Source organism: Dipteris shenzhenensis, chromosome 5 (assembly GCF_047967505.1).
Source record: "Dipteris shenzhenensis isolate YYH24624 ecotype China chromosome 5, Dip_SZ_1.0, whole genome shotgun sequence".
NCBI lineage: Eukaryota > Viridiplantae > Streptophyta > Polypodiopsida > Gleicheniales > Dipteridaceae > Dipteris > Dipteris shenzhenensis.
The window spans coordinates 59,660,880-59,677,503 of record NC_141600.1 but is presented as its reverse complement, the minus strand read 5'-3'; the positions used below and the strand labels follow the sequence as shown (position 1 = coordinate 59,677,503).

The window sequence follows — 16,624 nt, the reverse complement described above, 5'->3', positions numbered from 1 at the left end:
GCTTAGGTGGCAAGCTTGAGAGGGCTTTCCCAGGGCCCGTCAGGCTGGCAAATATGACGGCCTCCTAGCAGTCACCGGCATAGGTGAGCCTTCTTCCCCATAATTTGGACAGATGTCACTCGGTGGTAACGTTGGTTTGAGCTTCATATTGATTATGGGGCGGTGCAGGTGCTCACTTTTAGCGTTGAGATTTTCGGAAACATATACGTCGCATGTACAGAAGTAGAAAGCAAGCAACCAACTTGCAACCAATTGTAAGTAACAAAAATTATTGCCACGAAGTAACAAAAGCTCAAAAGCTCTTTTTTGTGACCCCAAGGGTAGATCTAAGAGAGGCTTGAGAGCTTACACATTTCTTCAAGATCCCTTTTCTGCCCACTCACCTTTGCATAATTACGCTCATCTTTCATTCTCAAATGCACACTTGAATTTTTGCTTCAATTTTTGTGGCATCTCCACTCCAGATCGCATCATGTATGTCGCCTATGGGTGGCCGAAGGTGCTCTCCACTGCATCCAGCAATTCGCACGCTCCTCAAGAGATCGTCTACCTCAAAACCTTGAATGGACTCTTGTTGCTCGTCTCCTCTTCGCACCTCGAGGTCTGGAGTACACGCCAGGTGCTGTTCGATACCGCCTTGTGCTTATATTTTATTTCCGGGAAGTTCACAGCGCGTCTACTCGAGTATTGGACCGGAATTGCAATCATCGAAGCTCACTGCAAGCCAGGAATCCCTAGTTTCTTCTTCTTTACGCGTACTTGCAATTCCGTTAATCTGTTGGGCTTCAGAAGAGGTGAGATATAGATAAGTACTATCTTTCAGGCGAGCGGGAACAATGGCTGAATATGTCTTGTAAACCATCATTTATATTCCTCATTCATACAATGGCTGTCAATTCCGTGCGGTTTGGAGCCTTTAGCATCTTGCAAGCTACACACTGCTAAGATGCAACACACGGATGCCAATCACTCCAATGTGGGGTACTTGGTCATGCCAACTCTGTTTTGATGTATGAGGGGGGATAGTTGGTAATGTCCAGTCGTTTAACTTGATGCCAACCTAACCGAGGTGGGCTTACTGGTCAATATCAGAGATCTAGGCCAAGGGAGTTGTGGAAGGGGCTTCTAACATAGAAACAAGGTTGCTGTTTAGCGCAAGCATAATCAAGGGATTGGCCAGGCACAATGTCCATGTTGAGGTCACCTGTCAAAATGGTCAGACGTTTTTCACAATCTGAGCACTAGAAATTGTTCAGACGTATGAATGCAGAAGTTTCTGAACTTTCTTTATGTTTAATGATTTGTTATCCATCCTATTAACCAAACCAATTTCTCTATACCTTAACTTGCTATCTTTTCATGTAAGGAAGATCAATCCACACTCCTCATTTCTCAGCAGGTGCCTTGAAAAGATAAGCTCTGAAGGTCACGTCTGTATATGCTTGTTTATACTTTTGCTGGTCGTGTAAATGCGGCCTGATTTTTTTTGGGGTGCTGTTGCTCTAGTCAAGTCATGCCTGGTTTTTAATTTCTTGCTCAATCATTTTATTGCTATAGTTCGGTCCTTTCCTTTTTTTTTCCCGAGTCTGCTTTTGTGGTTGATTGTTAAATCTTGGGAGCTCACTTTCTGATAAATCCTCCCGCTTATAAATTTTTTCAAATTGCTAGCTTCATCACTCTGTTAGTTATTTTCTGTTTGGCATTGAAAGGTTCTATTTGCTTGCAGACAAATCAATTCTTGTAAATCAAACTCTTCTTTGAACCTATAAACAGTCATACGTGATAATGGGATTGTATTTGTTTATTTACTTTTTCATTGGTTTTGTGTGTGGGTTTCCTTCCACAGCATAAAATCCGGCTTGCACAAAACTTTCGGGATGCTGTCTCAATCCAGGAGCAAGGACATAATATACAGGCCATATGGAGTGCGGACACAAAGAACCTTCTGGTTCTTGTAAGTAGCTGTCTTCTGCTGTAGAAACAGGGACTTTTAAGTTTTATGTTGCTGGATCGATTGTTTGGACTGATTTTTCCTTTTCATGGTGCACAAATATGCATTCCTGCACACTTTTCTTCTCATGACACACAAGGCTCCTGAAGGTCCTCCATACATTACTAGAGGCACCTGTCAACTGCACAGGGACTGAACCTCCATCAACCTGCTCAGCACAGGCACCTCAACCTCGTTCACATAGTGCATGGTGTGACTGTCAACCTGTACTGCACACGTGTTCCAACCCTGCCAGCTCGCATGGCAGATGATGCACCAACCTCAAAGACATGCTAGGAAATCGCACCCTGACACAATTGGTCTTTCATCTATAGATAAACGAGGAACTTGTACATCGACAACATTGGATCTCTAGTATCGGATTCTGGAAGTGGACTGATATACTTCATAGAGTTTTCTTTGTGAGAAGAATAACAATGAAAAGCAAGCCCTTTTTTGCAATGTATGTTGAGAACAGAAGTTTAGCTTTGCTTACTAAGTAATTTTCTTTCCAATTTTTATCACCTCAGACCTCGATCACTATCTCTCACTCTTCTTCTTCTCCTCCTCCTCTGTGTGTGTGTGTGTGTACATTTTCAGTTTTTACTTGGTTTTCCAAATATTGTCCATTTGTAAGTTTGGTATGGAGGCATGCAGCTCTAGTAGGGCATGGTGTGGGCATGCAGCTCTAGTAGGGCATGGTGTGGGAAGCTATGCTGTGAAATTCGGTTGGTTTTTGACCAGCAGCCTCATCCATCAAAATCATTGACAGGATCATTTCTTCCTTGGAGATACAGTGCGTTGTTGAGAATTAGGGTCAGCTCCCCCCTTGTAAGCCCCCATATGATGCACGTAGAAAGATGGGGGGCTTAAAGAGGCTGCCTCATGGGCAGCATATTGGCTGCCATATGGGCAGTACAAGGACATCCTTTTTGAGTTAGATGATGATGCAGCCATAGGGGCAGATATCTATTTGGTAGCCATGGTGTTAGCCTTCCCTTGGGCCACATATGGCTCTATCTGGGCCTGGAAGGCAGCCTACATAAGATGCTTTGGTGGGGCAGTTTACATAGGCAGGCTATGGTGTGTGAACAAGCCCTGGCTGAGTTGGTCAGCCAGCAGGGCAGTCTGTGGACTGCCACAGACCTTGTTGGCAGACTAGATGGTGTATGAGGTTAGCAGACTTCCCCCCTTTGCTTCTCACGCGCCTGAGTGTTTCTCTCGCCTGCTGATTTCTGCTGCCTGCTGTTCTCGCAGCCTGTGGCTGCTGCCGCAGCTGCTCACGGCCCCCAGTTGCTCATGGGTGCTGCTCAAGGAGCAGCCTGTGGGTTCTTTTGCCCCGCTTTTGCCCCTGCTCCTGTTGCTGCCATTGCTGCGTCTGGCTGTGGGGTTTTTTCTTTCCTCCAGCACCTTGTTGGCTGCTAGTCTCCACGGGACAGGCTGCCTTGCTGATGCTTGCCCAGATGCAGAAATCACCTGTTATGTCCTCTATGCCTAGACCCACCCCTTTCCACTTGTTCATCACACACAATATATGGGCTGCACTTCGACGATTACTCAATTAGAGAGTGCAGGACCATGAGGGCCTACAGACTGAGCACTTTGGACATGGACAGGAGGTCCTAAGACGTTCAACCGGGCTGTGTGCCACGGCTTCTCACCGGCTTGGAGACTACCACTATTGTACCGATTCACAGCCGGAGACCCTATGGAGACTGGGAACTACTGCACTTTCATGATTGGCCACACTTTGGCCAAGATTTATGGATCAGTTTTAGAGAGAGAGCTAAGTAGTCATACAGAGGCTCATGGGTAGAGGGCACTAGGGTAGGCGGGATTCCGGAGACAACATTGCAACACTAGATCACATTTTGACTTTGAGGGCTATCATTGAGGAGGCGAGGTCCAGACACCAGAAGGTCTACATATGCTTTGTAGACTTTCGGAGCGCTTTTGACATTGTCCCACGATCCCGCATGATTAGGAGACTAAAGGAGCTACAGATTTGAGAGACATTGATATGGGGGGTGATGAGCCGATATGAGAGTTCGTGCCCCTAGGTGGTCTATCGGATTGAGCCGAGAGTACAATCGGAGTGAAGCTCTCACCGACGCTCTTTGGGCTTTACATTGATGAGATCACTTCCTTCATAGACCTCCTAGAAGGCGAAGGATCACCACTAGCTGATCTCATGATGCAGATATTGCTATACGCTGATGACATAGTCCTTATCTCATCCTCAGCGGAGGGACTGCAGAGACATTTGGAGGCCTAAAGGTGTTCTGCAGAGAGAGAGATCGGACTGTCAACCTTAGGAAGACCAAGAGATGGTTACTACCACTTTGAATTCTCTTCCTGAGTCTTATCTTGGTTTTCACACCTCATTGAACTTGTCTTTGAGGGGGGGTGGCAACACTCTCAGCTTTCATGAGTTGATAGGGCTTTTGTTGCAAGAGAACAAACCAGGAAGGACATGGCTTCACGGTTTGGTGAGCATGCCATGCTTTCAAAATTCAAGTCCAAAGGGAAGGGGCAGCATAAGCAGCATGCAAATCAACCTACACATAAGCATAAAGCTGATTCTGGACAGCCTTCTCACAAGGCTAAAAATGATTCAGAGAAGCCCAAAAGAAAGGGCGTTTGTCATTATTGTAAGAAGATGGGTCACTACATAGGAGAATGCAAGAACAAAATTGCCAAGGAAAAGAAAAAGGATTGAAGCGTGGTTGTCACAGCTTCTGCTCCTCATGCACATGATGGTGATGCTTCAGCGAACTTAGTGGAAGAAGACTACGCCTTTTTGACTTGCATTCCTGATTTTCAGGTGGCTGCTATGGATATTACAGCCACATCTGAGGACGGCTTTTATGCTTTTCTGACTTGCAGTTATGATCCTTGTAACGATTCATGCGCTTTCAATGTCAATGAGACATTGAATAATTGGTACTTTGATAGTGGTGTCACCAAACATATCACTTCTAGGAAGTGTTTGTTTGATTCTCTGCATTTGTCACCCACTAGAAAAAGGGTGTCTTGTGCTAATGATTCTTCTTATTCAGTTCGTGGTATTGGTGAGATTGTACTTACAGCCACAGATGGCACAAATTTCAGAATTCATGATGTGCTTTATGTACCTAGAATCAAGAAGAATTTGCTTTCAGTTCCTCTATCAATAAAAGAGGATTTCAGGTTGTCTTTGAAGATGACAAGTGTGCAGTTCGAGATAGGGAAGAGGATTATGCCTTGAGACTATCTGGCACGTTGTTTCGTGGTCTTTTTCAAGTTGATGTTTTTGAGAAAAAACCAGATGATGCACTTGCAGTTTCTTCTCCCATTGTTGCCATGCAGAATGCGGAATTATGGCATGCTAGATATGGGCATATGAGTTATGGCAGCTTGATGACACTTCAAAAACATTCTATGGTTGATGCTTTGCCTTCTTTGGAGTCACCTCTCCCTCATGCTTGTGAAGGGTGCATACTTTGGAAGATGCACAGGTTTCCCTTCAAGAAGGATGGTGCAATATGAGCTGTTCGGAAATTAGAGCTCATTCATAGTGATGTCTGTGGTCCCATGAGGACTCCTGCATTGGGTGGTTATCTCTATTATGTCACATTTATTGATGACTACTCAAACTACACTTGGGTCTATGGTTTAAAGAAAAAATCAGATGTGTTAAAGCATTTTCGGCACTTTGTGGCAAAGGTTGAGAATGAAACAGGATTCCGTGGTTCATATTGTACGCATAGATAGAGGGGGGGAGTATATGTCTCATGAATTTGAGGCTTATTTGAAAGAGAAAGGCATCACACATCAGCTCTTACCCCTCAGCAAAATGGCAAAGCTGAGCGAAAGAATAGAACTCTTTTGGAGATGGATAGATGCATGCTCAGAAGCAAAAAGTTGCCTCACAGGTTTTGGCTTGAAGGTCTCATGTGTGTCTAACTATGTTTTGAATCGGGCTCCCACTAAGGCTTTGAAAACAAAGATTCCTTATGAAGTTTGGCATGGGAGAAAGCCTTCAGTGGGACATTTTTGTGTCTTTGGATGTGTTACATTATTCCAAACACAATACATAATGGTAACAGGTTTTAAGGAGAAAAGTAAGTGTGCGAGGAGTGAACAAGGATTAATAAACAACATGCATAAGGTCCAGCCATTTTATCTGGTTTTTGATCTAAAAGGATGCACATTGACAATGCGTGTCTTGATATGCAGACTTCAGCTCATGTTCTTCTATGCTACAAGCTGTCTGCATCAGACCAACAGCTTCGATCTGCTGGGAAGGAATTGAGGGGTCTAGTACTTATGAACTTAAAGCTATCATCAAGCATTAAAGCCCCATTTGCAGATGACAGCATTAGAATGTAAGCATATCTCATATTTTTGGTTTGTCAAGCTCTCTGTATCCTGTTGTAAGCAGGAACTTCAAGTATTGGCTGCTGCAGCATATACCTATGAACTGGTTTAAGTTCAGTTTAGACCATCACAAAGTAAGGATGGCAAAATGTTAAGCTTCATGCCTCATCATGTTTTTCTGTGACTCTTGAGTTCCTTGTTGAAATGCTGCAAAGATATTATATGGGGTACTTGAACTGCAAATGCGTATGTCACACATGCTAAAACAGTTTTGTCAATTTTTGCAGAAGCAATTTAGCTGGCAGCAACGACTGTGCTATCGTGGGCCTTTCAAATGGGGTGTTGCATTTGATTTCGTGGTCTGGTGAGGTACTATATCTTTGTATGTTTAGCCTTAAAACCTTTATTTGTATGGTTTCTTACTGTTTTGTGGGCTTAAAGAAATGTAAATGAGCTGAGTCCTTACATAATTGCTGCTGTTCTTTATGCAGTTTTTGGACTCTGTAAATTTTTTCAATGAAGGCAAGTTTCTCCTTGAGAAATTGCATGGGAAGGATAACTTGGCGTCTCCACTTCATTCCATGCCACAGCTTATCAATTCTCCTGTAGAGCAAAATGGTGGTTTCACACAACTGGAGGTATCGGTGCAGTTACATGTTCTGGTAACAGTGTTTCAAGATGGGCACGTATTGCTATGCACAATAAGCAAGAATGGTGTGAAGAAAGTGTCTGACATAATTTTTGAGAGATGGATAGGCATGTCAGATGCAGTATGTGCTGCAGTGGCTCACGAACAAAATATTCTTGCAATTGGATCAAAAAAGGGAGCTGTTAGCCTTTTTGATTTGGCTGACAATGCAACTCTTATTCGAACAATCTCACTTTATGATTGGGGGTGAGGATTCAGGAACACCTGCATTAACGGCTAAAGATGTTGGGTAGTCTTATTGTCACTGAGCTTTCTTGTTTTACTGAAATACGGCGAGACGTCTCACTTGACTGCATGGACATGTTAATATACAGAGCTGGAAAATCAGGACTACAGAGGGCTAAAATAGTAATAAGAAATAAGGCCTAAAGTTTACAGTATATTTACTCTTTCAGAAGTGGGGAATATCGGCTCACATATCAATTGGGCAGGACATTCGCTTTCCGTCAAGTCATAGCATACAAACTTAGCATAACTATTGTTTCAATCAGTTAGTATCACCTGTCTCTCAAACTATCATCGCTACTATTGGGTGTCGTCTGCTTTTGGAACTTGGCCCGCAGTGAATTCTCCAGCTATCAATGACCTAGATCATGCAGCAAATTATATTGCATTGATTGAAAACTCACAAGGGACATCATACAAAATGTGTGAGAAGTACACACATGAATAGACACTACAAACACATGTAACTACAAAATTAGGGTTTTTAGACCCCTGATGATATGGCAGTGTCACATGGTAGGCCAAATAGTTCACTGGCCCAATGCAAAGATAAGCTGCCCTAGCTGAGCCTAACTGATGTCAGATTTTTAAAACAACCACTGGTTGGTCTAGAAATGACATTAGTGTTGGGACATCGAAGCAAGTGGGAATGAGGAAACAGTGAGCTTGTGATTGAACTCTCACAACTGGAGAGAGACAGCATAGAAAAGTGCATAAGAAGCACACACATGAAGAATACAAACACATGTAGTTACAAATCTAGGGTTTCCAGGCCCTGTGGTGATGTGGTAGGCCAAATTTTTTTACCGGCCCCATATAATGATAAGCTGCCCTAGCTGAGCTTAATTGATGTTAGATTAAAAAATGACCACGGGTTGGTCTAGAGATGACCCCAGTAGTATGCAAATGAGCATTGACTTCTAACACTCTCTGTTAATGCTCAATTTGATGTCATGCAGCCCAAGCATTTCTTTGCACCATTCCAAATTCTTCCCATCCAATCACTTTGTGAAAAATATTAGCAACGTGATTGATGAAATGGAACTGCACCTTAATGTGTTTTTTTGCCAAACGAACACAGCTTTTGTTGTCACAAAACACAGCTGTTCTACCATCATGTGGCATCCCAATTGCTTTGACTAGAAGCTTCAACCATGTGGCTTCACATACTAGCATAATCTTCTGCTTTTCTATTGTCCATTTTCGAGCTGTTACAAAGAGTCACGTTCCTCCTGATCCACTCTTTAATTCCGTTCTTGGTAGGAGATCTCAAATGCAAGAGGCCGATCATCTGACTCTTACAGGGCATTGATGTGAAATCTTTGATTCTGTCTATGCTTTCGTTTGAGATGAGAGTAAACAATCACATGATAATGTTTATTACCCTTACGTGTGTGCATGCCTCTACCTATCCATGTGGGCTGTTGGAAAATATCTAAACCTGTACTTTTAACTCAAGTCCTAGCTTCTAGTGCCACGTTAGAATACATAACAGAAAATGAATCATCCTTGAGATCACAACCTAGAATCTAGATCTTAATCAATCATAGGGGCTTCTGTAGCCAGTTTGCGCTAATATTTTTCTTGGCTACTCCTACTACACATAGGGTAATAGTGGAGGGCACTGTCTTAAGGGTAATAGTGTTGTCTTAAGGGTGTTGATTGTACATATTTTTTATTTCTTTTAAGTCCCACTAATGCCCGATTTTATATTATGTTGTCAGTTGTTGCCTCTCTTCATAGAAGAAGCTGACCCCTCCTTGAGTGGTGCCATTATTCCTTTTACCGCCTTTTGGAGATCATGGACGTTCTTGGCGGCTTCTATGTCCAGTGGCATTGTCTACAGATATCTGGAGGCAAAAATGCTAGCTAGAGTGCCTTTTTGGGGCAAATGCCTTCCCATATCCTTTTAGGTGAAAGAAGGGCTTTGCCTCTGCCTTCCGTAAATGGCATCAGTGAGGACACTGATTGAGCATTAAACTCTAGTGTTGTTTGTATCATAAGTGACACAACTCAGAAAAGATATCTACATATTCTCTGCAAAGTTCCTTGCAAACTTTGCAATCTTGTTCTTGTTTTCAGCAATTTTTCAGTAAATCTCTGCATGTTTGCAAAGCTGAAGACATTTGCAGGTGCCAACAGCAGAAATCACCAGAAAGGAACATGCAAATATTGCACGTTGGTTTTTGGGATGCAGCAGCTCGTTTTGTAAATTTTGTCAGATTTTTGCAGTAGAACATGCATCTACAATAGGTGGAATTGCACATGTGTGAGTTTCGGAGCTGTGTGCTAAATCAGTTGCTGTTCGTGGCACTTTTTGCAGAATCTAGCACTTCTGTGTGATGATTTTGCACTTTGAAGCAATGTGGGTAGTTGAATTCGTAATTTAGGGATTTTCCAAAAGGTCTGACACATACGGCAAAAGAGGTGCTTGAACTGGTGCATACAAACATTGTTGGGGTCAGGTCTTTGGGTGATGCACAATACTTCATCACTTTTATGGATGACATTTCCAGAAAGACTTGGGTGTCCATGATGGCACACAGGTTTGACGCTTTGTATTATTTCAAAATGTGGAGAAGGAAAGAAAGAAAGTGTATTAACGTCCATTGGAGACCAAAAGGTCTATGGGACAGCAAGAGACCCTCTAGTAACATCTGCTTTAGGGAGGGCACATGGCAGCTCCCAAGGAGAGTATACATCTGCAGCATTCATTGAGTATTGCGGGTAGTGTGGCATTCAGAGACAGTATATTGCTGCATATACCCTTTGGCAAAAATGGGATGGTTGAAAGGGGAAATAGAACTATACTGGAATGCACTAGAACAAGGCTCATGAAAAAAAATGTACATAAGTATTTTGAGGCTTGAAGCTATATGGCATCAAACATTGTCGGTGTCCACTTCTACACACCTGTGGAGGCAAATTGATGAACCCATAGACATGTGTTTGTCGAATAGAGCACCAACTAAATCTGACAACGTACTAAGTATTTTGCGGCTTGAAGCTTGTAAGGCAGGAAGCCCCTAGTTACGCACCTCAAGATATTTGGTTGCATAGCATATGCTCATGTTCCAAATGAGAAGAGGAGGAAAAATTGGATGCTAAATCTATTAAATGCATCTTTGTTGGTTATGTAGAAGCATACAAGCTCTACAGGAAACATATAATCAACAGGGATGCTGTTTTATATGAGTCTGATGGCTCTCAGCCTGGAAAAAAGCCGCAAAAGCAGCAGCCAATGACTTATGTTGAGAAGAGGAAGATGGGCAGCAAAACGTTGAGCATGAACAGCCCAGACAAAGCTGATAAAGGCAAGGCAAGCAGAGAGGGACAGATAAGCAGGTTGAATAGGGTAAACAAAAGATGGTTGAGGTGCTACTAAGAAAAAGCCTGCAAAATGGTACATGCATTTAATAAAGGATTGTGAAGAACATGAAACTCCATTAACACCATTAGAAGGACATATAAGGTCGCAGCGAAGAAACTAATTGAGAGACACTTACGCTTCTCCAATGCAGCATTTACAGATGATTCAAGCGTTCGTCATGCATTCTCCTTTAGTTCTAGCCTTCATCATGGTTGAGTTTGCCCTTCACCTCTGGATTGCCGACAGAAACTCAGTACGAAGACTTTGTATAAATGGATGCTCAAGTATGTGTGGGTGTGTGGATTTGTATGTGTGAGAGCATATTTTTATACTATGGTCTACACCCACTTTTGGGCGTTGATGACATCAGTGGGGATGTCATAGTAGCTAGTCCCTGCTATGCATGATGGAGTTTATGGTTTTCAATCTTATGAGTGACTATCGTGAGATTGAAGCTGCACTATGTTGTGTTTTTAGAGGATGACTTTGGGAATGTTCCTGGATTCATCTAGGTATATGCAACATGCACCAGCTATGGGAGAGATGCAGATTGACAAGCAAGAGCCTGTGTCATTTATGGAAGTCGTCAAAAGCCAGGAATGGCAAGACGGCATGCAGTCAAAGGGCAGCTTCATTCTGAAAAATCAGAAAATGGGGAGTTATGTGAGTTACCACATGAAAAATCAGCCATCACCACAAAATGAATTTACAGCATTGATAGATTCTGATGCAAAAATTCAAATGTAAGGCAAGGTTTGTTGTAAAGGGTTACAGTTAGAAGAAGTCATTCATTATTCATAGACCTTTGCACTTGGCAAAAGTCAGCACTATCAAAACAGTATCTTCTATAGCTGCACAAAAGAGCTGGCTGTTAGAAAATGGAATTCCCACCAGAGGGTATCCCACAGCGGAAGATTGATAGATGAGCGCAGGAATTACAAGCGGAAATGTTTAACTATGGAATTAACCTTCTTAACTTGTGTGTACTTCACAACCATAGATGTGTATCTGCAGGCCAGAATAGACAGTGCTTCCAAGACAAATATAGAAGCAACACTCATATATTTCCGTCTGTCCACAAACTAGACACAATACAAAATAGATGCAGAGCCCCACCGGACCGTGGTCCTCCAATCTTACCAAAATGTCCTCTTACTATCTGCGTGGCATCTCTACCCCTTTGAGCGCATGTGCTCCTCTAAGCTTATTAGTGATCCCTTCCACCTTGCTGTCCGGGTAGCCAGTATAGGTGGGCAGCACCTCAAGCTTAGTTTGGAGCTTCTTTATGCCTCCTTCACCTCCTGAATATAAGCCCAGGTAAGGCTGCCTGCTGCTCTTATCTGCTTGTTTGAGTGCTGCTCCAAGTGATGAAGAATGAAGCCACAAATGGGCCCTTTTACAGGGGTTGATCCCCTACCAACAAACCGACCAGCAGGGGGGCATTCTGGCCTCAAACAGCCCCCCCACTGACTTTTCTTTGTAGCCTATAGAACGGTTGGGCTTTTGGCACTGTGCCAAAAGCCTTTGCGAAAATCAACAAAGGAGCAATAGACCTTCTGTCTCTGTGCCCGTGCCCTGACCTCCTTGATGACCCCCACGAGTGTAAGTATATGATCCATGGTCCTGTGATCTATCCAAAAACCTACTTGTTCCACGGCTTTGAATCCAGCTTTGCGACCAAGCTAATCTCTGTGTCAGGTATGGATGCATAGATCTTGGACATGACATGTCCAATCATAATGGTGGGCTCATGGGATCTCTTGCCAAGAAGGGTGTGTGTATAGGAGTGCTAGGTTTGGGTGTTGAGAGGGGATGGGGCTCGTCACTCAAGGAACCTCCGCCAGAAGTTTTTAGAGTTGTTACTAAACAAAATGTTTATTAACTCCTTTCACGACGACGAACGATGGCCACGTGGCAGGCTGCCACTGGCTCAGGCAGGCAGTCCATATCCAGCCTGTTTTCCAGGCACATAAGCCTGCAAAACACCTGCGATTCCTGTCCTTTCTGTCTGCTACAGATCCACCTCTGTTCAGGTCACTTCCAGCCTTCCGGAACTGCTCCAGAACAGTACATGCTGAGGCGGTGTTCCGTACAGATGCTGACGTCATCGCTGATGGCATTGCAGCCTTGCTTGTCCTCTCCAAGCATGGACAACATCTGGAACCTTTTTTGCCAGATCTGCCCTCCATGGTGGATGTCCTCTGCCAGGTACTTGCCCTCTCTCTGTGCTGCCCATGTCGCAGCCCCATGTCCCAACCTATCATTCTATGGTCCACCCCCCGGATGCACTCCTCATATGGGGGCTCTTAGGTGGGGAGGTGACCAACCCTATTCCAACTCTCAAATAGGTATAAAACCAGCATTCTACTTGTAAGACGAGGTATATATGCAACAGCCTTAAGGCTTTGTTCAGAAACGGAAAGGGCAGCCTGCGTGTGGGATGAAGAAGATCTTTGTCTTAAAGCAAGCACCTAGGGGTTGGCATGCCAAGGTAGATTTTCCTTTTAAGGTGATTTGGGAAAAGTTTTGCTTGTATAATTTCAAAAAAGTAAATGATCTGGTGCTTGTTATTTTGTATATTGATGATATCCTTATAACCGGAGTCTAGCAGCAGTGGTGGACGTATTGCAGCAATAAAAGCTTATTTTTGCAAGTCATTTGAGAGGACAGACTTGTTATTGATGCGGTATTGTTTGGGCATTGAAAAATGGCAACTATCTGACAGGAAAATCCTCTCACAGATTGAATATCTCTGAAACATTTTGAAGAGGTTAAACATGCAGGATTGGAAACCTCTGAAGACTCCCATGGATGGCAGTGACAAGCTAACAGTACATAACAGCTCAGCTCTGGTAGATGCCACTGCATATGGAGTTTGTGGGCAGCCTTACCTACTCGACCACTACAAGGCCTAGCATCAGTTAGGCAGTCCATAGATGGAGTCAGATTATGCAAGAACCTAAGGAGTCGCATGGGAAAAAAACCAAAAAAGGTATTGAGATATCTAAAGGGAAAAATGCACTATATGCAAAAGCTGAAGACATAGATCTTCATGGGTAAGAAGCAATAGATTGTTGTATTCTCTTCCACTGAAGCACAACCCAGAAGTGAAGGAAATTACTCATGCTAGAGTTTAAAATGAGGATAATATCCTCTACAAAAGAAACTAACCCTAAGTGAAACTTTCCCTAATTGGAAGAAAAGGTGCCCCAAGGGTGTGTTCACACGACACTGCTCATAATCTAACAAATCCCCCCTCTGTAATGGCAGTGTGAACATGTACATATCAGCAACATTGTCATCTGTAGAGCTGTAGATCAATGTGATCTCCCCTGCACGAAGCCTCTCTCTAACATACTGATAGTGAATCTCAATGTGCTTGGTATGGGCACTAAAAATTGGATTCCTTGTCACAGCCATAGCAGTCTGACTGTTAGTGAGAATGGTAGTGGGTGTCTGCTGACACTCACGAAGATCTTCAAGTAACCTCCTCATCCATACACAATCTTTTGTTGCAATGATGGCTGCCTTGTACTTAGCCTCTCAGATTGAGGGTGGCAACAGTGGGCTGTCTGTAACTTAACCAAGATGTGCATGACTTGCCAATAAAAAAACAATTCCCACAGGTGACTATCGGGTATCATAGTCACCTGCCCAGTTTGAATCATATAACTGCAACCTGTCCCCCCTTTAGGGCCATCTATGATTCAGTGTACCCTGTAGGTAATGGAAAATACGCTTAACTGTTTGCCACTGCTTAGTACGGGGAATGTGCATAAGCTTGCTGGCCTGGAACAGCAAGCTGTATATCTGCCTAGTGTTGCACATATTGCTAAGACAGCCAACTGTGTTGCTGTACATACCCATATCATAGGGCTCTCCTGCGTCTTAAAGACTCATCTTCAGCCCAAAGTTTCCACTGGAGTAGAAATGGATTTGCAATCCTGAAAACCAATCTTATGGATGAGCTTTTGTATGTATTATTCCTTCATCTGATTGCACAAACTCTATGCCCTGCAAGCTGGAGAGTGACCCATCTGTTTTGACAAGCATGTGGGCTGGCTGTAAGGCTTTGGGCTTTAGCAAGGCTTTTGCCCTTTGGCTCTGCCCCACCTTTTCCCCCTCTTTTTGCCTTTACCATCCCTTACCCTCCTTTTCCTCTTCAAGCTAGTAGGCGATGGTTTTTTGATTTGGGGAGCCAACCACTTGGTTTGAACAGAGGAGCTCATGGGCAAGTCCCTCAACACCCTCCGCCATCTGGATTCACTATCCCGAGAGGACAAACAACATGTGTAGAAAGCTAGCTCTTCTCTTTAGGATCATAGTGGTGGGGTGCCTTGTTGGCCTCATCACGACATGTTTGAGATTGTGTCCAGGCGAGTTTAGTCCTAGAAGGTCTTTTTACTCGGGCTTTGCTCCTCGGACACCACTTAGGCATTGGTGGAGTCTACTTTACCTTGGATCTCATGTGGCATTTTCTATCCCTTGGTGCCATGGCGTAGAGTTTGTAGCTTTGTGGGTCAAGCCCTGGTCTCGAAGGTTTTTGATCAAGGTGAGCTCATAGCAGGTGATACGACTAAACTGCTAATACCAAGTCTTTTTGTCAAATCACGGGCATATGCACACTATCTTTTCATCTAGCCAACCTCTGGTCAAGCCTGCTCAAATCATTACGTATAAATTCACACCAACTAGCTTTTCAAAAGCTCTCATCTCCCTAGACGAATTTGGATGCCACATGTCCTAATTGGAAGCCCTTACCATGCACCATTTTTTTACCCCCTTGGCAATTTACACATATAGCTGCACCTAGGTCCTCGACGTAGTCTATGCCATGTTGTCCTCACCAAGGACCTTGACATGGATTCCTTTAACCGTTTACTTGAAACACAACAAGATACAATATAAAAGTCGGTCCTCTAGAAGAAAATGTCTATTGACCCTTCTGAGGTCATGTTACCTTGACTTGAGCATAACATTCCTTCCCTCTCCAGGGATCATCGTTCTCAATGATAAAATCTGAAAATACTCTGTGCATCTGGTACACGGATTCCCAAGTAGCCTCAGATAGAGGTAGACCATGCCATGCAACCAACACCATGGGTATCTTTCGATTGTGTACTTGGATTGTTCCTCGGTCCAGGATTCTTGTTGGTTTGCGCCTTGCATTATCCTCTATCTCCTGAAACTCTAAGATGTAAACCATTATTGTGACCTTATCTCGATTCCCATATGATTGCCACAGATTTTGGCACTACGATGTGATGCGGCGTTTTGCAGAAACAGTGGGGGATGAGTTTTCTTTAGTAGCGCGATTCGGGCACAGGGAGAGAGGACGCCTCTTTGGTTAGCGAACAGCCCTACACGGTTTCACGTCTTCTCCTCGGAGTTGCCGCAAGACACCCTCGATTAATGAGTCACCTGAGTGCAAAAACTTCTTTAAACGAGAAACATGAAACACTGGGTGCACCTTACAACCGTGGTAATTCTAATTTATAGACACCTTGCCTATTATTTTAGAATTAACCACGGCCCACAATATCGAGGTGATAACTTAGCACACTCTCCTACAATCAAAGACTTGGAGTGTGGAGGAATTCTAAGAAAAACTTTTTCTCCTTCCTTAAATTCCCTAACGGACCTGTTTTCATTTGCATACCCTTTAGCTCTATCCATAGCCTGGCGGATGTTAGCTCTTGCAAGTGCTAGCATCTCCCACATCTAAACTACAAAGTTCATGGCACTAGGCACTTTCAGAGGTATTCCAATTATAGTTGGATTTGCTGGTATATAACCATAGTTTAGCGCGAACGGATTGATCCCTATAGAGGAATGTTTTCTATCATTTTAGGCAAGCTCTAATAATGGCAACCACTTGTTCCACGTATGTTGCCTCAATGAAACATATGTCCTAAGCATAATCTCTAAAGTATGGTTGACTAATTCCGTCTGACCATCCGATTCTAGATGA

At 43.5% G+C, this 16,624-nt stretch overlaps 1 protein-coding gene across 1 annotated transcript in view; it reads left to right on the top strand.

Moving 5' to 3' along the window:
• The first annotated feature begins 333 nt into the window (after positions 1-333).
• Positions 334-16,624, top strand: part of LOC147902253 (uncharacterized) — a 171,157-nt gene continuing 154,866 nt past the window's right edge. The window contains exons 1-5 of the mRNA XM_087374827.1: positions 334-619; positions 1,847-1,954; positions 6,209-6,357; positions 6,637-6,718; positions 6,841-7,244. Coding sequence (XP_087230953.1) covers positions 473-619; positions 1,847-1,954; positions 6,209-6,357; positions 6,637-6,718; positions 6,841-7,244 — 890 coding nt within the window. The 5' untranslated portion in view covers positions 334-472. The remainder of the gene's footprint in view (positions 620-1,846; positions 1,955-6,208; positions 6,358-6,636; positions 6,719-6,840; positions 7,245-16,624) is intronic.